The sequence below is a fragment of the Chrysemys picta genome, chromosome 6, assembly GCF_011386835.1.
Source record: "Chrysemys picta bellii isolate R12L10 chromosome 6, ASM1138683v2, whole genome shotgun sequence".
Classification (NCBI taxonomy): domain Eukaryota; kingdom Metazoa; phylum Chordata; order Testudines; family Emydidae; genus Chrysemys; species Chrysemys picta.
In genome coordinates, this window is record NC_088796.1 from 77,960,855 (window position 1) to 77,987,881 (window position 27,027).

General features: G+C 41.7%; 1 protein-coding gene and 1 long non-coding RNA gene across 2 annotated transcripts in view; one reads left to right on the forward strand and one right to left on the reverse strand.

The window, feature by feature from the left end:
- Positions 1–22,219, reverse strand: part of LOC122174107 (uncharacterized) — a 42,026-nt gene extending 19,807 nt beyond the window's left edge. The window contains exons 1-3 of the long non-coding RNA XR_006175490.2: positions 21,811–22,219; positions 6,167–6,628; positions 3,371–3,532 (exon numbers count right to left, since the gene is read on the reverse strand). This is a non-coding gene — a long non-coding RNA (uncharacterized LOC122174107). The remainder of the gene's footprint in view (positions 1–3,370; positions 3,533–6,166; positions 6,629–21,810) is intronic.
- On the forward strand, positions 11,826–13,977 carry LOC135984343 (uncharacterized). Its single transcript, XM_065599301.1, has 2 exons — positions 11,826–12,757; positions 13,353–13,977. The coding sequence occupies exons 1-2, from the start codon at positions 12,214–12,216 to the stop codon at positions 13,853–13,855; spliced, it is 1,047 nt and encodes a 348-aa protein (XP_065455373.1). The 5' UTR covers positions 11,826–12,213; the 3' UTR covers positions 13,856–13,977.
- Positions 22,220–27,027: the final 4,808 nt, after the last annotated feature.

A 27,027-nucleotide genomic window follows, 5' to 3' on the forward strand; every position in this document is an offset into this window, starting at 1 on the left:
CAGGACTGCATAGTAAGGTTTAGTTAAGAAGACTCTGAGCCAGCCTAATTTTATTCACTCCTGTCTTTGCTTGAACATTTATAAATTAACAGCATTTGATGATATTCCATGGCTTATGTGCAAAGTTGGCACATGGGGAAATTGAAGATCACAGTGAAGCTACTGTCAGCTGTCATTTTACATTGATATATTTTACTGTAATTACTACTTTTTTAAAACTGGCATACATTGTAAATTACAAGGTTATTTCAAGTTCTGAAGATGTACTACATTCTGACTCTGAAGTTTTAGAAGAAATTATTTCTTTTTATCACTTTACTCTAAATCTCAAGGCTCCTAGAAAGGAAAACTATACTACACTTTAACATGTCTTGGGATTTAAATGAATCTATGCAAGGCATTTCCATTTCTAACTTTGGATCTCTGCACATTTATAGTATTTGGAAGCTCTTTCTCCACACCACATCCCCATCTGTTTATCACCAATATAATATTTTTGGAAGATGGATCACATCATACATTATTAGGCTTCTGTTTAATATGCAGCATTAGCAGAAGTACAAATTTGATATCTTGTACTTTTGTAACCTTATGTTTACAGTACAGCACCATGCCTTTTTAGTGCTGCCTTGGAAATCAGATTGGATAAGTCTGGGAATACAGTTTCACATTGTGCATAATCCTCGTTCTGCAACTGAAGAAAATCAATGAGGGTGAAGCATTGATCTTCTTGCAGAGTGCAAATGCAGTTAGCTCTGAAACACTCTGCGGGGGATTTTGTTATTCAAGTCATTCGATTGCACAACATGTTTGCTAACCAAGTTCTTATAATGCAGTACCTTACTAGCCTAAGCTATTAAATAAATAAATAAAAGGTCCCTTTTGGAAGAAGAAAAAGGCTTTGCATATGCACTGTTCTACTACTACTTGTATGTTTGCTCAAGGCTAAACCGGATTGCCTTTTCTTCAATGACATTTCACAATGTCACCAAATATACTGTGTATGAAAGTCTCACAGAAGGAAGTGTGAATATGAATCACTCCAGGAAAATATTATCTTCCACTTTGATGGATTTTATGTTATTCTATACTGGTTAGTCAATTTGCTTTCTTTTTTTATTAAAGTAGTAAATGGGGCCAAGTGTTATCTGAAGGGCCCACAACAGATAGATAGATAGATAGATAGATAGATAGATAGATAGATAGATAGATAGATAGATATGAGCTATATTTCATTCTTGTCAGTGAACGTATTTTTATACGTACAGCCACCCAACTGCAGAAAATAAAGTATTTTAAAAGTGATTTCAGAGGATTCATTTAGTGCTGTCATAATACAGTGTTTTCTTTAATGAAAATTTATATCATTTCGCCTGGATTGAAACAGTGGAATGAATTTATATTGAAAGATGGAAGGGGACTGATACATTGTGTAGTAAACACTGACTGGTACTTGACAATAAACAGGCCCTGACCTGGTTAAGTATAGTATGACATCATTAAATATATCCACTATGAGTTCAGATTTTCCATGTTAAAACCATCTTATAAATGTAGTGTAATTGAATCAGGTGGCATTTGCAATAGGACATAACACTTGCAGATCAACATTATGCTGGTACAATATTAGGCTGTTTCTCAGAATATTAGCATGATTAAGATAACAGAGCCTGCTTTTAAAACATATTTGAAGCAGGCAGCAGCTCCAGTGGAGTGGTGGAGGTAGGAGAGAAGCTCTCTGCTTCGTTTTCTTAGTTTAAGGATTCAAAATTTTGAAGTTGGTCCAATAAAAGATATTACCTCACCCACCTTGTCTCTCTAATATCCTGGGACTGACATGGCTACAACATCGCAAACATGAAATAAATAGGTAACATTTACTGGAGCAGTGAGAAAAATATAGGAAAGGTAGTAGACAGGGACAGAAAGAATTGCAGTAAAACATGTCATTTGACAGTTTGATAAATACACATTATATTTATTATTACCATGATTTTGTAGTCTTAACACACTTAAAGAGACATATCCAACAAAATAGAAGCATTTCAGCAGGTCCAGATTAATACAGGGGCTTTAGGGACTGCAGCCCAGGGCCCCTGGTGCAGCAGGGCTTAGGCAGGCTGCATGCGTGCCGTGGCCCCACACTGCTCCCGGAAGCAGCTGGATGCTGGCAATCTCTGTGGCCCCTGGCTGGAGGGGGGGGGCATTTGCAGGTGCAGGCAGAGCACGGAGACACACTGCCCCCTCCCCCCCAGCTTCTGGGAACAGTGTGGGGCCACGGCATGCAGCCTGCCTGAGCCCTGCTGCGCTGACGGCTGGGAGCCACCTGTGGTAAGTGCCTCCTAGTTGGAGCCTGCACCTCACACCCTCTCCTGCACCCCAACCCCCTGCCCCAGGTCAGAATCCCCTCTTGCACCCAAACTCCCTGCCAGACCCCGCACTCCTCCTGCACCCCAAACCCCTGGCCCAGGTCAGAACCCCCTCCTGCACCTAAACTCCCTCCCAGAAAGAAACTAATATAACAGCTGTTCTAAGGTAAGAAATAGGCTATTTTGAATTAACTTAACTATATTCTACATGTTTTATTTTAAGATTGAAATGTAACCACAGAACGGCTTTATGTTCATTCAAAGTTTAGTATAGTTTTAATAGCCTCAATGCCATAATTGTGATCATTTTGTTTTAAATTAGGAAAAAGACTTGGATACGGGGGCCCCACAAAATCTAATAGCCCTGGGCCCACAGGAGAGTTAGATAAAATATATAAACTGAATCCTCTAGCCAGTCAGTATTACTTGGGGTTCAGACGGCAGCAAGCCTTGTGTACTTCAGTGAAGAACTGCACTGCATCAGATACAATTATAATAAATAATCATAACAATATGCAGAACTCAACTATTACACACTCAGGAATGTAATATACAATACCAGTTAGTAGGCAACAGAAAATAGCCTAGTTTTTTTAGCTTCCTTTTATATTGGTATATTAAGTTAAAGAAGTGGATTAATTTTAGAAGTTTTGCTGTTAAGTAATTATCCAGTTATTTGCAGAATAGGAATGTAAACATAAGGCATCTCTTCCAAGTAATAAATGTGTAACAATGTATTTCATAACAGCCTTCAGAGCGCCCACCACACTGTTGGTACAATATAAATTAATAATAAATATTACTAATATTTAACAAGATTGTACTTTTTATTCTTTTTTGTTAGTATTGCTTTAGCAAGCGAAGAGAAGGATTGAAGTAACCTGGCTTAATTTTATGCATCCCATTTTTCAAAAGGCTCACTTCTCAGATGTTATGGTGATGATGGCATCCATGTAAGTAGACAGAAGGATAGATACTACAAACTGACCGTAAGAGCCTACCTTATTTAACACAGTTGATCAAACGTAATGAGATGCACCTTGTCCCTCAGCAACCTCATTCAGCCTCATGGATTCAACGACCACCTCACAACCTCTTTTCAGTCTTGACTCTTCAATTTCTTCTATGACTTTCCTTTCAGGATGTCCCAACAGCAACTGAAACTTAAAATGGCAAAACTGGACTTTACATCTTTCTCCTCTTTCTCTCGTCTCTATTATTTATATCACTTCACTCATTCTGTCTTTCCTTCGGGGGCAACCTTGATGTTATTTTGACTTCTCTCTCTTTCCCTTCATCCATTGATACACTGGCTACATCCAGAGGATTTTCCTCCACACCTTCTCCAAATACTCTTCTGCATTCCCAACACCAAAATCCTTGTGCAGGTCTGGGTTCTCCCTCGCCTTGAGTATTACATTTCTAGAGAGGAGGAGGTTTTGTTACCATCTTTAGTTGATCCAAAACAGTGCTGCAAAAATCAGCTATCTAGTCCACTATTATGACTATATCCAGACCTCAACGCATTCTATATAAAAGAAACTCTTCATCCCTATCTACAACTAACCTCCTGCTTACCTTCTGCTCTTGTCACTCCCCTTTCACCCTATCCAAGCCACTTCACGTTCTTCTCCTACTTTCATTACATGCCTTCTACTACAATAGGCATAGTTTCACTTCTATATTTTGGGAGACTGCTCCGGTCAGGCCAACGGGGCTGTGGGGAGACAAATTCCATGCCTGCCCAAGGCTTGCAGTTTGGGGGGCAACACCATCCCCCCCCCCCAAACTACACCCATGCTTCTACACCTAGAACCCACTTCCTGACCCAGTCTGCCATGCCTCCCTGGTCTTCATTTTCAAGTCCCAACATTAAAAACACACTGCTTCCAAAGGCTTATAAAAACACAGTTCTGTCCTTTAAGAGGTGCAATAAAAACAGGCAATATGCCATTTAATAAATAAATAAAACACATTTTGGCATTAACAAGATGTATGCTAATTTCACTGCCCAGTCACTTGTTTGTTGTCACATTCCCACCCCATCCTTTGTCTATTCAGATTGTCTGTTTCAAACTGGTGAAATGAAAGAATGCGTGTGCCTTCACCAAGAACTGACTACAGAAGCCTATGTTGTATATTTCCATTTCATGTCCTTGCTGAAACCAGGAAATATAGAGGGACAGCTTTTTTAAAAAACATATTTAATTTTCCAAATTAAATGATATTTTTGTTTTGTTATTATTGAGTTTGACTGAAGTTCAAACTTTTTTTACATTATCCACCTCCCTGTGTCCTTATATTTTTTATATGTATATAATGTTATAGGTTTTCCTCAAAATTAAATGGGACTCATCATTCCAGTCTGACCCAGCTTTCCCACCTTGTGGCATAGTTTGCCCATAGAGCCCTTACTTGATTTTCCCTTTGCCCAGGGTATCAACAAGTCTAAACAGATTGTTAAGTGCTAAAGAGTACCTCCTTGTGGAGGGTCTCATTTATTAACAATTTCTGCCCCTAGTGTTAAGCCTCTTGCCCCTACCAGGGTAATGTCCTTCTTTGGAGCCTGGGGAGGTCCGTTCACTGTGACTCTTCTCCAGAGACAATGAGTGATCCTAGCCAGGCTGGGCTTGCAGCCAGTGTCTGGAGGCCCACTGCTGAGACCAGGCCCTCTTTGATGCCTGCTGGCTACAGACCCTTGTCTAGGAGGCTGGCTCCCAGGAGAGCTCAGCTTCTAGGGTCCCTGGCTCACTCTACTGGCTCAGGCTTCTCTATGAGCTCCTCTCCACAGGAGCCTCTTTTCTCCCTTTGGAGTTTCCTGTAAATGAGCGTGGATAACCTTTATTAGATCCAGGTGCTTGTCTACTAATCGGCCATCTGGGGCAGTCACTTACCTCCAGGTGGGGCCTTCATAAGCCAGTCACCGGCAGAGTGAGCCCTAACTCCCCATAAAAAGCTGCTCCCCCATGATAGAGACAATATGCTGTTTTCTTTTAAAACAAACAAAACAAAAACATGCCAGTATATCAGCACTCATCAGCATGCCTACTAGAGTAGGTTTAATTATTCATTGTGAATAAATTATCTGACTGTAGCTCTTTTTACTGTTTGAGAATCATTTGAAAACTGATCCTGATTTCTACAAAATATCCTTTATGCAACCAAATTTTAGCCAGCGGCTTGTTTGCAAACTATTCACTTAAACTATTTGCTATTCGTGGCTTGTGCCAGGTCACCAAGTTAACACTTTATTGATTCTGTTTCCTGATAGGATGAGTGAAACTGTTTAAACTGGAAATTAACTAATATAATGAATGACAACTAATGAATAACACTCTTTCAGTACAGATTTTCAGATGAAGAATTTGTGCGCTTAAATTCATGATGTTTCTGGGACACATGAGCATTTTCATTAATAAACTGGTTGCTCATCCAAATAATCACAGACAATAATTAATATGATCATATAAATAACAGTCAAATGAACTTATCTTATAGTTTTGAATGTGAACATATTCTTAAAGCACTTTTTTCCATTGTTGGATCAACTCTAATCCTTACAGTGATAAACCAATTTACTTACAACTGCAGGAGAAAAAACTGGGAGTCAGCCTGGAAAAAAACGTACTCACTCAAGTAGCAATGGAACTATTCATTAATGTAGAAATTTGCAGGATCTCGCCCTTGGTAATAAAACAAATGCAAGTTTCACGCTTCCAAGGCCTGGTCCACACTAACCTGGTCCACACTAACGTGAATAACGTAGCTGAAGTCGAAGTACCTTAGTTCAAACTTACCGCGGGTCCAGACGCGGCAGGCAGGCTCCCCTGTCGATGCCACGTACTCCTCTCGCCGAGCACTTCCGGGATCAATCCCAGAAGATCGATTGCTTACCGCTGGACCCGGAGGTAAGTATAGACCTACCCTAAGGGTTATATATAAACAGCACTAAGAAATATTTTTTAAGATAATGAAAAAATACCCTGACAGTTTCCTATGAGTAACATTTTCTGCATACTGTGGAATTTAAATCTCATTATTGTTACAATGGACAGGAAGAATGATAAGTTATCTTTGAATTCTTCATTTACCACTACAGGAAACAGAGACAGGAAACTCAGAGTAATCAGAACTCTCCTTTTCTATTCCAATAAGGCAGTCTTGCACAGAAATCCAGTCTTGACATCTCCTCCCTCCTCTTTGGACAGTGGGTAGTGCTGCCACTCAAGTTCAACTTCCTGTGATGTCACATTACGAGACTGCAGGGAAAGGAGGGAAGTCAGGAGCTGATATTTTATACATTTCTAATGTAGCAGGCAAACAGAAAAAAAGTATGTACATATATTAATTATGCCCTTTTTACATATCACGTAAAGTAATCATACCCTCTTGGACCATTCTAAAGCAGTGATGAAAGGCAGAATGACATTTTTTGTTTATTTGCTTTGTAAGTGACCTTAAAGAATTACCTTGATAGATTCCTAACAAAAATCCTAAATCAATGTGAGTTCTGTTTGCAGAGGGCCTGACAGGATAGGGACCAAAGCAGATTAAACTTCCTATCATGCAGAGCCCCATTTCCACCCAAGAGTGATATTCACCAAAGCCAGTGTTAAAGTGGCATACCCACAACGGGTGGGTAGTACCACCACAGAAATAATAAACTTGTGACAATTTGAGACTATAGGAGCTACAGTATGTTTACAGACTACTAGCTGAAAATGAAATATTTATGGCTTTTGTTTTACATATGCCACAATGACTCATCGCCTAAATTTCTATTAGCCAAAAATATTTGCAGTATTTCTTCTTCCAAATAAGATCAGAGCTCTGTGGTATAGCTCAGAATGTCCTTGCTTGAACACAATCAATGTCATATACTTAATCTAGTCTTGAACTTCATGACTATGCAGTCACCTGTCATGGATGCTTATAGACATAACAGGATTACAGGTCTAAATCTTATATATTGTCGTTTTTGAACTTCAAGGTGTTATAGAAGCATAGCGTATGCTTCTTCGGGTGAGCTCTTTGCTGCAGCAGTCTCCCTTTAGAACACAGATTTGATCTAAGTCTGTGGTTCTTGCTGAGATACGCATTACATCATTGTCTATTTTCAGCTTGTTACATTAATCAAAACCTATCCCATTTATTAAACTGCTTCCTGCAGCTCAGGCATTTGAAATGCAGAGTGCCAGCAAGCTGCTGCTAGGCACCGTGAAGGAAAGAGGTGGGGTAGATTTGAGTAATGTACAAATTGAATTTCAAGTGACTGAGCAGCCTCTTTATCTCTTGGTGACACAACCAGTGATTGTGGCAGTATTCTTAAAGGAAATGAAACCCAGAGCCATGGTTCAATCATTGGGTAGTAACTATAGCTCTTCCCAGTTGTCTTTCCGGAACTGCTGATGAGTGTGACCTTTGCAAAAATGCACAAAGCCTTGATTTCTGCACGGCTAACCTTTACAAGCTGGAACCCTCCTGTGGAACCTAACTGCAACAGAGGGATGCTTCCAAATAACACTAACACACACACACACACACACACACACACACACACACACACACACACATTTTATGAAGTGTGTATATTTTATTAAACAAAAATACTTTGGATAAAGATATTTAACAGTTGCCTATTTCTCTGTTTTGAGCCTTTGCATTCTTCTCTCTTTTCACAGGTAACAATCCGTCCAAAAGTCCAACACCAGAAATGCATCTCAGAATCATTTTCTGTACTTAAGAACTTACCGAAGCAAGAAGTCAGCAAAATAGAAGTTAAAGTTTATCTAAACATTGGCCCTATTCATGCCTCTGAGCTCATAGTGGAGGTGATACCTCCATGCAGGGATCTCCCTCACCATGCAGAAAGGTGCTCAGCCATCTTCATGGCTGTATCCTCCCTTGTTACCTGTCAGCTCTGTGCTCTTGGGGAACCAGGGTGCAGTATCCAGCCTGTCTGACTCACGAAGGACCCCCCCCCCGCCTCCGCTTGAACCAAAACCGATCAGAAGAAAGACTTACAAAAAGCAATGAAAAGACAGTGGGAGACACAGCTAAACCTCTCCGGACAAGGGTGATAGGATTAAGAAAACTCCCTTAGCCTCATTTGCATTGAAGATGGGACAGGGAGGCCTCTCCATCAGCATACACAATGGAGAACAGAGATTCCAAGGCAAGAACCACACTGAACTCTGGGACCAGAAAGGCAGGGAAGCACTGCATGATGGGGGATCTCTGCTCCAGATGTTAATGAACCCACGCCTGCCTAAACCCAGCTCAGTAGTTTATGAGACTAATTCTAGTAATAAGTCCCTTATTGGTATCCAAAATACTGAAGCTGCCTAATTGCATTGTGAGCTCCCTGAAAGCAACACCACCCATAGCCAGGAATGATCAGCTTCTATTGTCTAGCCTGAACAAAACAACTTTGGTATACTCCTTTGAGCCATCAGTTTATCCATAAACAAATCTAGTGTTCTCCCTTGAACCATTATTGGTTCTCTAAAAAAAAACCCCTACCCATGCTCAAATAAGTGTTCTGATGTCTGGATCCAAAATCTTCATCAGTTCCATTGGGACTTCATCTTCTCCTGGCTGATTGTGTTGGGGGCTTTGTCTGTCTTTAGCACTCCAGAACCTTAGCTACCAGTTTAAGCTTCACGGAGTGGTGGGAACCCAATACTCTCTCTCTTCCCCCCCCATTTTTTTCTACTCTAGGTACAGCTTTCTAACCCTGACTTGTGTGATCAGGTATAGTTTTCTAAACCTGACTTTTGTAATCAGATTTAAGCTAGATTTAATATTATAACTGTTTTGTTTGTTTGGCTCTCCTTGTATGATTATTATGTGGCAATAAATAACTTTGACGGTTAAGCTGGTTGCTTCCCTCCCCACCCCCCTTTTGTGTTTTTGGCTTCCCCATTTGCTTTGCAGCAACGTTCTTCTTACCTAAGCTAAAGATCCCTGTAGCGCCCAAAAATCCTGTGCGTTTTCCTCATCAGGTGGGTTACTACCAGAACAATTGTAATGTGAAAGTGGGGATAGGGACATGTTGAACCTGTGGCATAGGAGGGTGGCAGCATGGAAGCGCTGCTCGACCCAGCCTGCTGAGTCCAGGGACATATAAGGGGTCAGCTTGGGAGTGGTGATTGACTCAGTCCGCTCAGACATGCTCTGTTAATGTGAATGTGTGTGTTCGTCTGATTCTGGGACTGGAGGAACCAAGCCCTGAGGAACCTAGATCCTGCAGGATAGCTCCATTGGGAGGGAACTTGCAGAAAGGAGAAGTAGAGCTCCGTATGAAAACACAAGTGACACAAGCAGTACACTGATAGAATTACTGAACACCCCCCCCCCAAAAAGATTAACCCTAATAAATGAGCATACCCCAGAGGAATGGGCAAATCTGGTAACACTCTGCACCTGAACCCCGTGGAAAGCTCTCTGTGAATCCACAATTCCACCTGAGGGAAGGAATAAGTGACGCAGGAGTGGATAACTTACCATTCCCCCACACTAGCCCTACAGGACTCAGGGAAGAAATTGAACTCAACCAGTGGCTGTATTACATTTCTAATGCCCTGTCCATGGTGGGGGTCCAGGGAGTTATGATGACTGGGAGCAGAGGGGAACACTGGAGACCCAAAGCTGCTGAAAAGGGAACATGCCTCTACAGCTCCCAGGCAATTCACTAGGTTTGGCTATGAGTTCCTCAGAAAGTTCCACAGCAGGGAAAGAAACAAAATATATTGCCCCCACCCCATGCCCCAGTGGAGTGGCTTGGGAGACATCTCTGAGGGGGAACCTTGTGAAGATTTTATTCCCCTCCCATGGATTTTCTTATGAGAAGGGGGTGACTGGGCAAACTGCTGTTTGGAAGGCTGTAAATATAACATAGCACAAAAGGGCAAAACAATATTATTTTCATTGTAATTTGTCTAGGATGGCTATTCTCAACCTACTGAAGGCTTCTCAATTAGCTTGGATTAGTGTGACCAAATGCACCCCTGTATTCACACCCTATTCACTACTGTAATACGCTTTGTACAAAATATGCCTTATGAGGTATCATTTGAAAACTAGTAACTCACTGGTCAATATCATCATGCTGAAATGTATGTAGCCATGTTATATGTAAAGCTATCTTAAACAAAGGAATGTGTGTTTACCTCAGTTTATATATAAGTAGTAAACAAGGTCCTTGAGACAGCAAAGGAGTAGGAACAGACCTATCTGCATTTTACCAAACAACAGCATGAACGCTCTTTCACCACAAGACTCCTTGTCTCCATCTTCACGGTGGGAGTGAACATTATCAAGGGGTAACCCTCAGGAAAATTCATTTCAAAGGGTGACTGGACTATAAAACCGAGGGGCAAAAAACACCCTAATATCTATCCCTATCCATCTCTCACCTCTCTTTCATCAAAGACGACAAAAGAAATCAGCCCTTTGGACTTGGGGGCAGATCCTGACTTGAGTATTTGGTCAGCAGTATTGCTGGGAACCTGTGGTAAGAATTTTACCTTGAATCAAGTCTAGTTTGTTAAGTTTAGTTACTAGAAAGCCTTTTAACTTCATTTCTCTTATCACCATTTCTGACTTTAAAGCCTTATACACTACTCACTTAAAATCTCTTTCTACAGAGAACAAAATCACCTTAAGTCATCTATTATTGCAACATAGTAGGGTACACAAAACGACCAAGTCTCCCCATTAAAAAAATGCAATAAAGTTTGTTCCTTACTGCCCAAATATTTCCTTTTTTCTGGTTGATCATATCCCTCTTTATTTGGCCTGTAAAAACCTCCTCCCTCACATTCACAGGTGATCATTCCAGGACATTCCCTCTTCCCTGCAGCTATGAAATTCTGGCCCCATTGAAGACAATAGTAGTTTTGCCACTGACTTCAGTGGTATTGGGATTTCACCCAAGGGATTTAGTGAAGGAAGACAATGAAAACTTGAATAACTTTGAAGAATGACAAGGCCTGCATGAAAAGAAGTCTCATATGAAGGGTACAGAATGGATAACCATCTTATGATCTAAGTTTTCATTTTGCATTCATTGACCACTGTATTTCAGAAACTTAAATGTAGGTAGCAAAATATTATTTTGGATTTTTGTTTCTCTGTGCAAATTGAAACTGTGTCGCAATTTCTTCCCAGTTATAGTGACTCATTGCTTTGCAGTGCTTTCTTTAAAACCATGTCCCGAAGATACATTAGTAACTGTAAGAGCAACTTTGTTCTAGCTTTCAAAGTGAAGCCACATGCTTAGACCTCAGTAGGAAAGTAACTTTAATTCATTCTGGATGACCTTTTCATTGGAAAGCAAAACACTGCCCTCAGGCTATTTAGAAAGGTTAGATGTACCTTTTCCCTTTTACTGTTATGAGGCATATATTTATTAGTGCTCTCTAGTGTTTTTCTTATACCATCAGCAGCTCAGTCTTAGGCCTGGTCTACACTACGGGTTTAGGTCGACTTTAGCGGCGTTAAACCGAATTAAGCCTGGACACGTCCACACAACGAAGCCCTTTCTTTCGACTTAAAGGGTCCTTTAAACCGGTTTCTTTACACCACCTCTGACGAGGGGATTAGCGATAAAACCGGTCTTTGCGGGTCGGAATTGGGGTAGTGTGGACGGAATTCGACGTTATTGGCCTCCGGGAGCTATCCCACAGTGCTTCATTGTGACCGCTCTGGACAGCACTCTCAACTCAGATGCACTGACCAGGTAGACAGGAAAAGACCCGCGAAGGTTTGAATTTCATTTCCTGTTTGCCCAGCGTGGAGAGCACAGGTGACCCCGCAGAGCTCATCAGCACAGGTAACCGTGATGGAGTCCTCCCAGGATCGCAAAAGAGCTCCAGCATGGACCGAACGGGAGGTACGAGATCTGCTCGCCATATGGGGAGATGAAGCAGTGATAGCTGAACTCCGTAGCAGTAAAAGAAATGGAAAAGTATTAGAAAAGATCTCCAAGGCCATGAAGGACCGAGGCCATAACAGGGACACACAGCAGTGCCGCGTGAAAATTAAGGAGCTACGGCAAGCTTACCACAAAGCCAGAGAAGCAAACGGAAGGTCCGGGGCAGAGCCGCAAACTTGCCGCTACTACGCGGAGCTGCATGCGATCCTAGGGGGTGCAGCCACCACTACCCCAACCGTGTGCTATGACTCTCTCACTGGAGAAACACACAGGGAAGACGGTTCGGGGAACGAGGAGGATGATGACGATGGAGGTACTGTAGGTAGCTCACAGCAGCAAGGAAGCGGAGAAACCGGTTTCCCCAACAGCCAGGATATGTTTGTGACCCTGGACCTGGAACCAGTAACCCCCGAACTCACCCAAGACCCTCAGGGCACACAGGAGACCTCTGGTGAGTGTAACTTTGTAACTATTTGTAAACATTACAAAAAAAAAGCAAGCGTGTTTAATGATTACTTTGCCCTGGCAATCGCGGCCAGTACATCTACTGGAAAAGTCTGTTAACGTGTATGGGGATGGAGCGGAAATCCTCCAGGGACATCTCCAGAAAGCTCTCCTGGTTGAAATGGGGTGATTTTATTAAGGGGACATTCAGAGGCGCCCGTTCCTGCTCTTCTGACCAGAAATGTTCCCCGCTGTTAACCACGCGGTGGGGGGAGGGGTGAAGTGATCATCCCAGAGAATCGTGTGTGTGTGTGGGGCGGGGGGGTTTACTTGTGTTTGTGCCGCATGTTAACCGGGAAACCGCAGCCACTCCTTTTACATTGAAACCCCATTTTAAATGGACAACCCAATTCATCCTTGATATGGGAAATGCGCTGCTGTTTGCAACCTTTCCCGCATGTTAAGAAGGTTAAAAAAGCCAAAACACTGTGGCCTACGATGGCTGCCTGCAAGCCGAAATATGCGACCTTGTAATGAAAGAGTGTACCCATTGTTCTCTAAAATGTGTCTTTTTTAACCACCTCTCCCTTCTCCTCCGCCAGCTGCAAATGTTTCTCCTTCGCAGAGGCTCGTGAACATTAGAAAGAGAAAACGTAGGACGAGGGACGAGATGTTCACGGAGCTGCAGATGTCCGCCCAGGCTGATAGAGCACAGCAGAATGCGTGGAGGCAGTCAATGACGGAGATGAGAAAAGCCCAATATGAACGAGAGGAGAGGTGGCGGGCTGAATCGCGGGAAGAACAGAGCAAGTGGCGGGCTGAAGACGATAGGTGGCGTCAGCTTGCAGACAGACGGCAAGAGGCAATGCTCCGTCTGCTGGAGCATCAAACTGATATGCTCGAGCGTATGGTTGAGTTGCAGGAAAGGCAGCAGGAGCAGAGACCGCCGCTACAGCCCCTGTGTAACCAACAGCCCTCCTCCCCAAGTTCCATAGCCTCCTCACCCAGACGCCCAAGAACACGGTGGGGGGGCCTCCGTCCACCCAGTCACTCCACCCCAGATGATCGCCCAAGCATCAGAAGGCTGGCCTTCAATAAGAGTTAAAGTTTTAAAATGCAGTGTGTCCTTTTCCATCCCTCCTCCCCCACCCATCCCAGGCTACCTTGGCAATTATCCCCCTACCTCTGTAAGGAACTAATAAAGAATGCATGAATGTTAAAAAAAAATGACTTTATTGCCTCTGCAAGCGGGAGGGGAGGGTGGGGTGGGGTGGTTGGTTTACAGGGAAGTAGAGTGAACCGGGTCGGTGGGGGGGGTTTGGAGGGTTCATCAAGGAGAAACAAACAGAAGTTTCACACAGTAGCCTGGCCAGTCACAAAACTCGTTTTCAAAGCTTCTCTGATGCGCACCGCGCCCTGCTGTGCTCCTCTAACCGCCCTGGTGTCTGGCTGCGCGTAATCAGCGGCCAGGCGAGTTGCCTCAACCTCCCACCCCGCCATAAAGGTCTCCCCCTTACTCTCACAGATATTGTGGAGCGCACAGCAAGTAGCAATAACAATGGGGATATTCTTTTCGCTGAGGTCTGAGCGAGTCAGTAAGCTGCGCCAGCGCGCTTTTAAACGTCCAAATGCACATTCCACCACCATTCGGCACTTGCTCAGCCTGTAGTTGAACAGGTCCTGACTCCTGTCCAGGCTGCCTGTGTACGGCTTCATGAGCCATGGCATTAAGGGGTAGGCTGGGTCCCCAAGGATCACGATAGGCATTTCAACATCCCCAATGGTCACTTTCTGGTCCGGGAAGAAAGTCCCTTCCTCCAGCTTTCGAAACAGAGCAGAGTTCCTGAAGACGCGAGCATCATGTACCTTTCCCGGCCATCCCACGTTGATGTTGGTGAAACGTCCCTTGTGATCCACCAGGGCTTGCAGCAGCATTGAAAAGTACCCCTTGCGGTTTATGTAGTCGGTGGCTTGGTGCTCCGGTGACAAGATAGGGATATGGGTTCCGTCTATGGCCCCGCCACAGTTTGGGAATCCCATTTCAGCAAAACCATCCACTATTGACTGCACGTTGCCCAGAGTCACTACCCTTGCTATCACCAGGTCTTTCATTGCCCTGGCAAATTGGATCACAGCAGCCCCCACTGTAGATTTGCCCACTCCAAATTGATTCCCGACTGACCGGTAGCTGTCTGGCGTTGCAAGCTTCCACAGGGCTATCGCCACTCGCTTCTCAACTGTGAGGGCTGCTCTCATCTTGGTATCCTGGCGTTTCAGGGCAGGGGACAGCAAGTCACAAAGTTCCATGAAAGTGCCCTTACGCATGCGAAAGTTTCGCAGCCACTGGGAATCGTCCCATACCTGCAGCACGATGCGGTCCCACCAGTCTGTGCTTGTTTCCCGGGCCCAGAATCGGCGTTCCACGGCATCAACCTGCCCCAGTGACACCATGATTTCCACATTGCTGGTGCCTGTGCCTTGTGAGAGGTCTATGTCCATGTCAATTTCCTCATCACTCTCGTCGCCGCGCTGCAATCGCCTCCTCGCCTGGTCCGGGTTTCGCCTTGGCATGTCCTGGCTCTGCATATACTCCAGGACAATGCGCGTGGTGTTCATAGTGCTCATAATTGCCGCGGTGATCTGAGCGGGCTCCATGATCCCAGTGCTAGCTATGGCGCCTGGTCAGAAAAAAGGCGCGAAAGTAGTATCTGATGGACCAGGAGAAGGAGGGAGGGCGGGAGGGAGGGAGGGCCGAGTGACGACATGGCGTACAGGTACAGGAACAGGGAGAAACACAAACAACTGTCACACAGAATGGTCCCCCCAAAGATTAAAATGAAAACCCTGGGCTTAGCAGGCCATTGATTTCACGGAGGAAGGGGAAGCATATGAATACAGAACAAATCTATTTTTTACATCTTAAGGTGGCAGCCGACGGTGCAGCATGAGTGACAGCCATACCAGTACGACGATGACGGATACCAATCATAAAATACCATCATCTGCCAAAAGGCAAGGGGCTGCTGCTGTGTAGCAATGCAGCCCCACGTCTGCCAGCCCCACGTCCGCCAGCACCCAGCATCGCCCTCGGCCTCTTCTGGGTGCTTAGCAGACAATACTGGGCAATTGGCAGAAAATAGTATATTACGACTGGTAGCCATCATCATCGAAACAGTAGCATGTCTGCCCAGGTGGCCATGATTGACAGCCACACCAATACGATGACGACGGATACCAGTCATAATATACCATCGCCTGGCAAGGGGCTGGTGCAATGCAGCCCTACGGCTGCCAGCCCCATGGCTATCACTCATGCTACACCGTCTACCGCCAAAAGGCAGTTAGCAGCTGCTGCTGTGTAGCAATGCAGTCCCACGTCTGCCAGCACCCAGAGGACATATGGTGACGGTGAGCTCAGCTGAGCTGAGCGGGCTCCATGCTTGCCGTGATATGTTGTCTGCACAGGTAACCCAGGTAAAAAGGCGCGAATCTATTGTCTGCGTTGCTGTGACGAGGGGGGAGGGGCCTGACGACATGTACCCAGAACCGCCCGCGACACTGTTTTGCATCATCCGGGCATTGGGATCTCAACCCAGAATTCAAAGAAAAGGCGCGAACCGCTTCTCGGCTCTCTGAGCTGTGGCGCAAACGTAGTATCTGACGGACTAGGGGAAGGAGGGAGGGGGGCCGAGTGACGACATGGCGTACAGGCACAGGGAATTAAAATCAAGAACGGTGGCTGTGCATCAGGGAGAAACACAAACAACTGTCACACAGAATGTTCCCCCCAAAGATTAAACTGAAAACCCTGGGCTTAGCAGGCCGTTGATTTGACGGAGGGAGGGGGAAGCAAATGAATACAGAGCAAATCTATTTTTTACATCTTAAGACGACGGTGCAGCGTGACTGATAGCCCTCGGCATCTTTCTGGGTGCTTGGCAGCAAATACGGGGCGGCGTATGACGATGGTCTTCAGGCCTATTGCACAATCGGCTGCTCGGGGAAGACTCTGCTAATGTGCGATGACCCGACTTGTAATAGGACGGCTAATAGTCGTAATACACCATTTACTGCCAAAAGGCAAGCCCCACGGCTGCCAGCACCCAGATCGCCGATGAAGGCTACCAGTCTACTGCACCGTCTACCGCCAAAAGGCAGTTAGCAGCTGCTGCTGTGCAGCAATGCAGTCCCACATCTGCCGACACCCAGAGGACATATGGTGACGGTGAGCTCAGCTGAGCGGGCTCCATGTTGTCTGCACAGGTAACTCAGGTAACCCAGGTAAAGAGGCGCGAATCTATTGTCTGCCGTTGCTGTGACGGGGGAGGGAGGGGCCTGACGACATGTACCCAGAACCGCCCGCGACACTGTTTTGCATCATCCGGGCATTGGGATCTCAACCCAGAATTCAAAGGGGCGGCGGAGACTGCGGGAACTGTGGGATAGCTGTGGGATAGCTACCCATAGTGCAATGCTCTGGAAGTCGACGCTAGCCTTGTACTGTGGACGCGGTCCGCCGACTAGAGCACCTAGAGCATTTTATTGTGTGGACACACACAATCGGCTGTATACAACCGATTTCAATAAAACCGGCTTCTATAAATTCGAACTAATTTCGTAGTGTAGACGTACCCTTAAAAACAAAACAAAGCAAAACTCCACAACCCTTTGTAGCTCATTAACTGGTTCCAGGCTCTAGCTTGTAAGGTTCAAGTGTAAAACTTTTAGTCATGACAAAATAGGGTCATTGCTATGATTCAGCAAACAAAGATTCATTAAAGACTCAACACTCCTTCTTATTCTTTAGAACTTGTTTGGTTCAGCTAAAATAGCCAATTTAAACACGCTCTAGTGAAATGGTATTATATTCACTGCTTGTCATCTCTGCCAGTATGGAATCTTGATCTGGAGATGTGGGATTTAGCACCCAGGGGACAATGTTAATTACAAGCTAAGGAAATCATGGTTCTGCATGCAGATTGGTGAAAAGTCTTTATTAACTGTTTGGAAATAGTTAATTCTTCATTAGTCAGAACACTGAACCAGAGGCTGCTGCCTATGAACCATTGATTAGAGTTTATGGCAGCAATAACCTCCCTGAAAAACATTTGTTACCATACTTAATGAGCAGATTTTAGACCATTAACCTTCCTTGGGAGGTCAACCAACAAAATGGATGTTAACTGCTTGTAACAACCAATATCTCTGAAATTACTATTTAGATGCCGTTAGCATCAAATAAGCATCTTTTAAAAATATGGTATAAAATGACTTGTGTATTAATAATTGACTGTCGCAAAAGGGCTCCCATATTAAACAGTATCAGCCCTATCTTTTATGTAAAATAAGATAATACTTGGCTCTTATATAGCATTTTTCCTTTCAAAGACTCAAAGTGCTTTAGGAAAATAGATACGTATGAACCCCATTTTACAGAAGATGAAGTAAAATCAGAGTTAAAATGACTTGTTCAAAGTCATACAACAAGTCCATGCCAAGATCCAAGATTAGAAACTAAGGTTGAAATCCTGGCCTGTTTAAGTCAATGGGAGTTTTGCCTTTGACTTCAATGGAGTCAGGTTTTCAACCCTGGTTTTCTGACTTCCAGATCAGTGTTTTAATCACTAGACAACCAAAGTTTGCCCCTCTTTCCTGGTAATCTGAGGGGTGCTACTTCCCTACATACCACATGTGGCACAAGTATAGACTCTGTCTCTATGAGGGGCTAGTCCCAATTTCAGTAATCTGTGGCCAGCAACCAGTATATCTGTCAATGCAAACATCTAGTGTATATGAGGAATACTGTACTACAATTTAAATTGGTAGCAATTTGCTTGAAATTAGGCTAAGCTCAACTAAGTGCAAATCATGGCTTTTTGTCTCTTGGGTTTGCACTGATGCAGTTACACTGGTTGTTATTCAAGCACTGCTGGAGTCAGGGCTAATCCCCACTATAAACAAGGCCTGAGATAAAGAACAAAACATCCTGCGTCAATAACTTCTTAACTGGGATTTTTATATTGTCCCTTTCAGACTAGAAACAACCCATACTTATTTTGAAAAGAGTACTGAAATATTTCCTTCATGAACAATTCTAGAATATGAATGTGTGCAAAAATGTTGCCTATAACCTCGAGAAATGTATGATTAGGTTACTGTAGTGTGTACTTCACTTTGGATGGCTGTAGACTTTGGGCCAGTGCCAAAATAGTGAAGCAATGCTATTATTAGCAATCCCATTGAAAGGTTACAAAACATTACGTTTCTATTTTAGCACAGAAGTCCATTGTGCAATGGTCTATTGCAACCAAAATTTAAGAACCTGCGGTGGATAAATTATATTTTATGTGTACGATTTTTCTGTTGCACATAAAAGTGTTGCCAAAATATGCACAAAGGCAAAGTGCTTGAAAACAGTTAGTGGCAGTATTTTGGGGATTGAGATAAAATACAGATAGCCTCAGTTGTGCATAAGCGCCTGCTAGCTCCAACAGAGATTTAACTAATAGAGTCATATCATATATAGCACCTCTGGGATCTGCATAATGAAGCTATCCATATTTAATAATTCTCCCAAATCACAGTAATACAATAACATTTGTGACCTAATCATTTAAAATAGCTCTTCTTCAGGAGCAAAATAATAAACCAACAACACATGGGGTTGTTGGATCAATAACAACAATAATGACGCAACATGTATCAACTAAAAAGCACTATTATGATGGCAATATCTATTTACAATGAAGCACAGCATCAGTATGGATTTCTGTCATTCTAAATCATTTGCCTTTCCAAAGTCTAATTCTATAGTTTGGGAAATTTGGTATATCTATTAATTCTTTGAAAGTTCTTGGCCAGCTTCCATCCTGTAAACAAGCTTTATTATCTGAATATTTAACTCAGGCAAGCTCTGTACAATAATAATTTAATGATTGGATTCCATATTGCTTTGGAAATACTTGTTAATTGAAAGGCCACAGTGTTGTTGCATTAACATAATTCCTCTTTACTCCTATAGCTATCTTAGTTTGTTCCTTCCACCCGCCCCTCAATACTGGAGTGGCAGCTTACAAAATATAAGATGTAACAGTCTTTAAACCTACTGGATTTGGCAGATTAGGTGCTGGAATTTTAAGAGCCAAATAACTTTGAAGATAAATCCCATCTAACAGAGAGGTAACTTTCAGTTTGCAATGTGAGACTATGAAGAGAATAGTCAAATCTCAGTTTAGGGCATAAATATATCACCAGTGGGATCACAAAATAAACTTTCCCCCTTCTACAGTGGGTTAGGTACATTATGAAGGGAATCTTCCTCTCCTTGGACCCTGTGACTGGCCACTGCTAGTTTGCTCCAGCATGGGAACACCTATGTATTCACTGATTGGTAGTCCTACAGGTGTTGTGAAACCATTCTATAGCTCATTAATGAAATAATACTTATTGAGAATATTTCATTGCTCCTTTTCAGTAATGGAGTCAAGCTCAGGGCCTGTCCTTGATAAGCTAGAAGTCTGACCAATGAGTAAAAAGTATATTATGAGCCTGCAGGATTTATTTGTGTATGCTAGACATTTAAATCAGGATATTTATATTAGACCTTGTCTACACACAGAAGATTTACCACTTAACTGTACCAGTATAGCTAAAGCAGTACAATCCCTCCATTGTGGATGCAGTTATACTGGGATAAATGTGCTTGTACTGATATAGTTTATGGCAATGGGGAATAAGATGTACGGATAGAAGCATATTTATACCAGTATAACTGCATCCATACTAGGGCTTATACAAGTGCAACTTTTTAGGTAAAATATCACATCCCTAACTGAAATATTTATATTGGTTCAAAAAATGTGCAGAAACCTGGCCCTAGTGTTCAGTTCTTAATGAACTTCCAGGCACTGCTTCCTGAGATCCCTTTTATAGTTTTTGTTGCCTCCATATGTAACTCTGATGAGCTTACACTTCTTCTTAAGTACTTCTGTATCAGAAAACAAGAGCAAAGCTGAAACAAAGTGAGTCATCTGTTTTTGTCTTTGCTTTCACTGCATGAGATAATGTGGAGGTGTTAATTACAAGACTTCACTGAGTCTTGACTAATAACAGTGTGCAAACAAATGTATGTCAGACTCAGCTACAGAAAAGCTTCTACTAATAAGGTAAAACCAGCAATTAGAGCTGACAATGAAGTAATACTTTCCCTTGAATATTCATTTATGAAGTTTTTGTTTGGTAGAAGGGTTGCTTCTGCTTGTCCAGATGGAAACTAAGAACAGGAACCCACAGTCATTCATTTAAAATAAATTAAATATCATTTGGTGAGCCAGCACATTGGATTAATTCTCCTTTGTACTAATGCACTGACCCTTTACATCAAAGGCAGAGACATAATGTTCACTAAGATTCCCCAATCTGTGACCTTGGCATAACAGGAACAAATTGAATTCCCAGAAGAAGAAAAATGACAGTGACCATATAAAATCACTAACTGTGTGTTTGAAACACCATTTATTTCATTTAAATTCTACACTGGAGCTCCTTGGGTTAGAAGAAGAACAAATATGATTAGCTCACTAAACCAAGTCTTGTTACTTAGTCTGGGGTGTTTTTGTTTTATTTTGTTTCCTTCTTAACAAAGCAGTTTTGACATACTTCCTTAAGCACACAAGCCAAATGTTCACATGCTGGATAAATGCATGCCTGGAGGAAGCAGGCTGCACATTCAAATCTCTTTAACATGCTTGGATCCAGAAAATAAAAACAACTGCAATTTCAAACTTAGCCCCTTCTTCTGATTTATATCCTATGGATTTGCTATTCTTCTGACACCATTTTACCATTATTTCATAATCTATGCAGCAAAAGATGTGTGTATCTCTATATTTATTTCATTTAAAAAATATTTCTTATTGAAAATCCTGCACTGGAAAATTTATAGGTAGAAATTATTTCATATGAGTTTGATCTATCAAGGACATTATTTAAGGAAGTAATCTTAGGGAAGAGAATAAAACCATGTTGTCTGGGAAGGTCCTTTCCATGGTCATCTCTTACCTGGACCATTCTTCAGCATCTCCTCTCTGGCTTTTCTACGCCACAAAATTGAACCACTGCTGACAACTGATGTCAACAATGCGTGCCACTGAAGTGGTGCTGAATACAGTAGGACATTGCTGAAACTGTGCTGAAAGTGTTTTTGTCCTGTTTTATGCTTTCATCTAAACTGGAGTTAGCACTGGTGCAGCTTCACCTGTAGTTGACACCTGTGCTCAGCAACAGTTCGATATTGTAGGATAGACAGGCCTCTGTGTCTTCCAATCTAGCTAAAGCAACACTTCTCTGTTGCTGATTTGACACCGTCAACCTCTCCTCCGATCCATTCACTTTTTATCTTTTCCCACATTGAGTTCAAGGTCCTTATAGGCTTGCTATTCTGTGCAGGTTAGATGGTCTGGTGGTTTAAATGGTTATATCCTGAGTACACTGTCTGCATAGATGCAGTTTGACTTTTATATTTGGGGGAGGGGGACAGCTCCAGTCAGGCCAATGGGGCCGTGTGTCGAGGGGCAAATTCCGTGCCTGCTGGAAACTTGCAGTTGGGCGAGTGGGGGGAGGGCATTTTCCCTCCCTCCGCCCAAACTACACCCATGACTGTTTGCTACTATTATTGTTTCCATCAGCAGACCTGTGCCTGGGGTAATAAAGATGAGGAATGTTAAGCACAAATCAGCAAGCTCAATGCAAAGACCGGGCAGTGTTTTGGAGCTGTTGGCTCTTCTCTCATTTGTGCAGGAGGAGGTAGAAAGGGAAATCTGAAATTTTGACACAAACAGAATTCTTAATTTCTTTGTCTTAGGGTGTGGCGTATTAACCAAAGCTTTGAAACAGTGATTAATTTCTTCAGATACTATTAAAGGGAAAATTTCACAATGACACCTTTAATAAAGAGACTTGACTAAAGTTGATTGTGTTATGTATGTATATTTTATTTGCTGGTTTATGACTAAATACCTCAAATGCCCATATCTCATCAGCCCAAGCAAAACAATCTGTGGAGCACAATCACTAAAAATGGATAGTTTAAAGTGAACAAAATTAACACATGAACATTTTTTAAAAATACTGAATCTTAGAAAAAACACTTCTGTTAATTATATCTTACAGCAGGTATTGGCTGTCAAGGTAATGCATTACTACACTATTTGGAAAAACTACAGTTCTAATTAGATGAGCAAATAAATGTTCATTTCAATTTATTAATATAGCTGTAGGCCTTATTGCAATTTATCTCTCATTTCTGAGACCAATCCATCTCAGGCTGGAAATTATTGTGGTGAAGTAACTGGTTTTAATAATGGATACAGGCAGTGAATTATTCATGCAGAGGGGAGCAAGCCTTGATGCTTTCCACTCATTCCTTTAATTAACTGTGAGATGCTGATGAGTCCTATAGTGTCTCTAAGCTTTCTAATTTTATCTTTCCTGGAAACGTGAATTCTCTTGTAGGCACAAAAATATTCGGTTTATCAATAGTTTAGTCCCCAAAATGCAATCCTGATGTAGTAGCTGCTCTTTCTTGTACCTCAAATTTCTCTCTTTCAATTGATACTATTGAAAAACTTAGTTTTTACAATTTTAGTTCAAAATCTAACTCAGATTTCCTCAGTAAAAGCTATATAGATTTTTCCTTTCTGCAAAACTTTAATCTGAAACCTTGTGCACTTTGAGCTGTGATGATAGCCATTGGTGCACAGAAACAAATGTAACGGCATCAGTGTAAAACCATACCGTAGATAGGCAAAGACTAGTAATTCCATGGATGCAAATAGTGACTTTGCAATAAACTCCATTGATGCAAATAGCTGCTTTTCCTTGTACTCTAGGGATTGCACCCATGTAGCTGCCTATGGCTGTAAATCAGGTAAATTCCCATTGTAGACAAGGTCTGAGGAAACAGTCAATGGCCAGATTCTGCAAACATTTATACACTATGTAACATTGATCATATGTGTAGTTTCATTCAGTCGTACTACTTGTGTGAGCAAAAGTTGTATGTGTGCATATCTGTTTGTAAGATCTGGCTATAGGCCAGGACACCTTTGAAGGAATATAGTTTAAAAAAATGTTACTAACACTTCTAAAGTAATTCAAATTTTCTTGTATGTACATTTAACTAAGTTCTTGTTTCAAGCCATTAGTTTTTAGCTGCTTAGAGTTAATGAGCTACAAAAGATGCTTTCAAGCCTGCATTGGATGTAACATCAAACAAAAATTCTAAACTCATACCAAATGTAAGTGCTGCAATTATTCGTATGGGACTTGGTATGCTATTTATGTGGGTTTAGCAATGTGCTTAAGTGTTTCCTGTACAGAATCACTCATGGCTTCTTAATGAAATAAATTAATGTAATATATTTCAGATCTTTTTGCTATGTTTTTCTTACAAGTTTGTTATTAAAATCGTGTGAGTGTGTGTGTGTGTGTGTGTGAGAGAGAGAAATGTATTTCACTAACACTTTCTGATGTAATATAAATCAATGATTTTGCTGTGAACACATTAGCGACATGCTTAGATAATTGATTGTACTTTATCTGGCAATCTACATTGCTATTACCTGTTACTATGGAAGTAAAAAATATAGTACATCTGAGCATTTATTGAGCAATTTATTTGCATGGTGACAACAGATTTCCTCTTTCATTTTGGCATTTCAGAGCTGAAATAAGAATATGGGGGAGGTCTTAGCCTACCACTTCTTTGTAGAAATTGAATCACTATTTCTATAAATCAAATACCATGTTAAAAGCTCTGTGAAGTAAACAATGATGTATGTGAATTAGCAGCACAACCTTAGTCAATACAAATCAAAGTGGCTTTATGAAGGTATTGATGTTTTCAGCTCTTACTAAGGTTGAATACATTTAAGCATTTACCCCTGGGGAGACTGTTGATCCAAATGAATCTATTCACTTTGAAACCAGATCATGGTCATAGCAGCAAACAAGCTTGTATATACCAAACTAAATGTGACACTTATATTAACTGTAGCAACTGAAAGTTTGTAGCAAAAGAACTTGAATATTAACATAACAAAATGGGTCTGAAAAAATTACTTGATTGAGGCATACAGCGTATATTTTCAATCAATTTTCCATTTATAATTCTAATTTCAGATATAGAGCATTATGATAAAATACAAATTGAGTAAACATGTTGCACACACACAAAAAGCAGCCGACTGGTTATGATAATACATCTGTTTTTTCCCATCTTCATTTTCATTACTAAATTAAAATAATATCCTCATTAAAAACGAATTATATTTTGCGTTTATGCAAACTACACACAACCTGGACCAAATCTACTCTCAATTACACTGGTGTAAACCTAGAGTAACTCCAATGAAGTCTTTACAAGGTAATTCCGTTGACTTCAGTTGAGTTACTCTGCTTTTGCACTGGTGTAACTGAGAGGTGGCCGTGCTCACATGTCTATTCCTGATAACATGCAAGTACTGTATACTAAATAGTGCTCAGCTACTGCTACTCAATTCTATCAAGTATATATTACAGACAGATGACAAAGATCTTATTTATTTCTACAAAAATAATGATTCTATGGAAAATGTCATATTTCTGTTTGAATAAGATAATGAAAACTGTCAGGCTTTACAAGATTAGCCACAGAACACAGAACATTAGGATTGTAATCATATGACTGGAGGGAAATAATATGAAATGCCTCATTCAATAAAGAAAACTACACCCTTTGGTTCAAATACAAAACACAACACATGCTAAAAGCCGTCACCTGGCAATTTAAAATCTCTCTCTCTCTCTACTGTTGACCAGTACCCTTGGATTTAAAGGGTAGCATATTGCTTGTACTCTAGTGTATGAAAGGGCAAGTCTCCTCTGAATCCCTTTTGCCTTTTCCTCTAAGAAAATAAGAACATATAAATATCTCTTCAAAGCCTTCATGCTTAATAAATGTCAGCTTGCCCAAGGGTGCTTGTGAGAGACAAACGTATATTAAAGGAAACTTAGGAAAATAAAACCAAAAGTAGTGTGTGGTTGGAAGTAATTTTTAAGCATATATAAAAAGAGAACTGTATATCAAAATGTCCTCTACAATGGGTTTTCTCTCTCCCCGTCCAAAGAATAGTGCAGCAGTCAAGTGTGCGAATGTTTCTCTTAAACATGTGTAAATCACACGTTTAGTCATGCAGGCTGCAGCAGCACCATAGCAAAGGGGGAAGGGAGAATTAAATACTGGTCAAGCAGTGTGTTAATGAAACATTTACGCAAGCAATGTATGTGGTAGTAATAAAAAAACCTAATAAAAAAAGGCCTCTTTCATCCCACCCTTTCATTACTTAGTACAATCTTTAAGAGGATTAACTAAAACGAAAAAGAAAAAAAAAAAAAGAATGTGCTTATCAGTTGATTCTCAGGATCTGTAATGCTGAGTTCTTAATAGATTGCCCCTGAATTAGGATTACTGCAGTGCAAGTTCTTTCAGGCATTGCTACAGAATAGAAAGCAGTTTGGTTTTGCAGCATTTCTCCCCCCCACCCCATGAAGAAAGCGATTGACTTTGTGATGAAATGATTAGGTCGCCAAGTTTATGTATACTGATCCTTTATGCCACTGCCCCTTCACTTTAAATGGAAATATTTGTTTGTTTATTTTTGTACTGATGGTGATAGCCTTGAAACATGCTCTAAGTCCTCACATAATATGATTACAAAACTGCTGACAGTGGAAGTTTAGCAGCAGGGAGCAGCTGACTCTAATGAAGTCTATATCAAAGATCTAATCTAACATTACAGTAGAACCTCAGAGTTACGAACACCAGAGTTCTGAACTGACTGGTTAACCACCACGCCTCATTTGGAACTGGAAGTATGCAATCAGGCAGCAGCAGAGACCCCCCTGAACCCCCCCCCCCAAAAGCAAGCACAGTACTGGTTCAATGTAAATTACTAAAAGCATAAAGGGAAGGTTTAAAAAAAAGATGTGACAAGTAAGGAAACTGTTTCTGTGCTTGTTTCATTTAAATTAAGATGGTTAAAAACAGCATTTTCCTTCTGCGTAGTAAAGTTTCAAAGCTGTATTAAGTCCATGTTCAGTTGTAAACTTTTGAAAGAACAATCACAATGTTTTGTTCAGAGTTACGAACATTTCAGAGTTAGGAACAACCTCCATTCCCGAGGTGTTTGTAACTCTGAGGTTCCATTGTAAAAAACAAACCAACTCTTACACAACTGA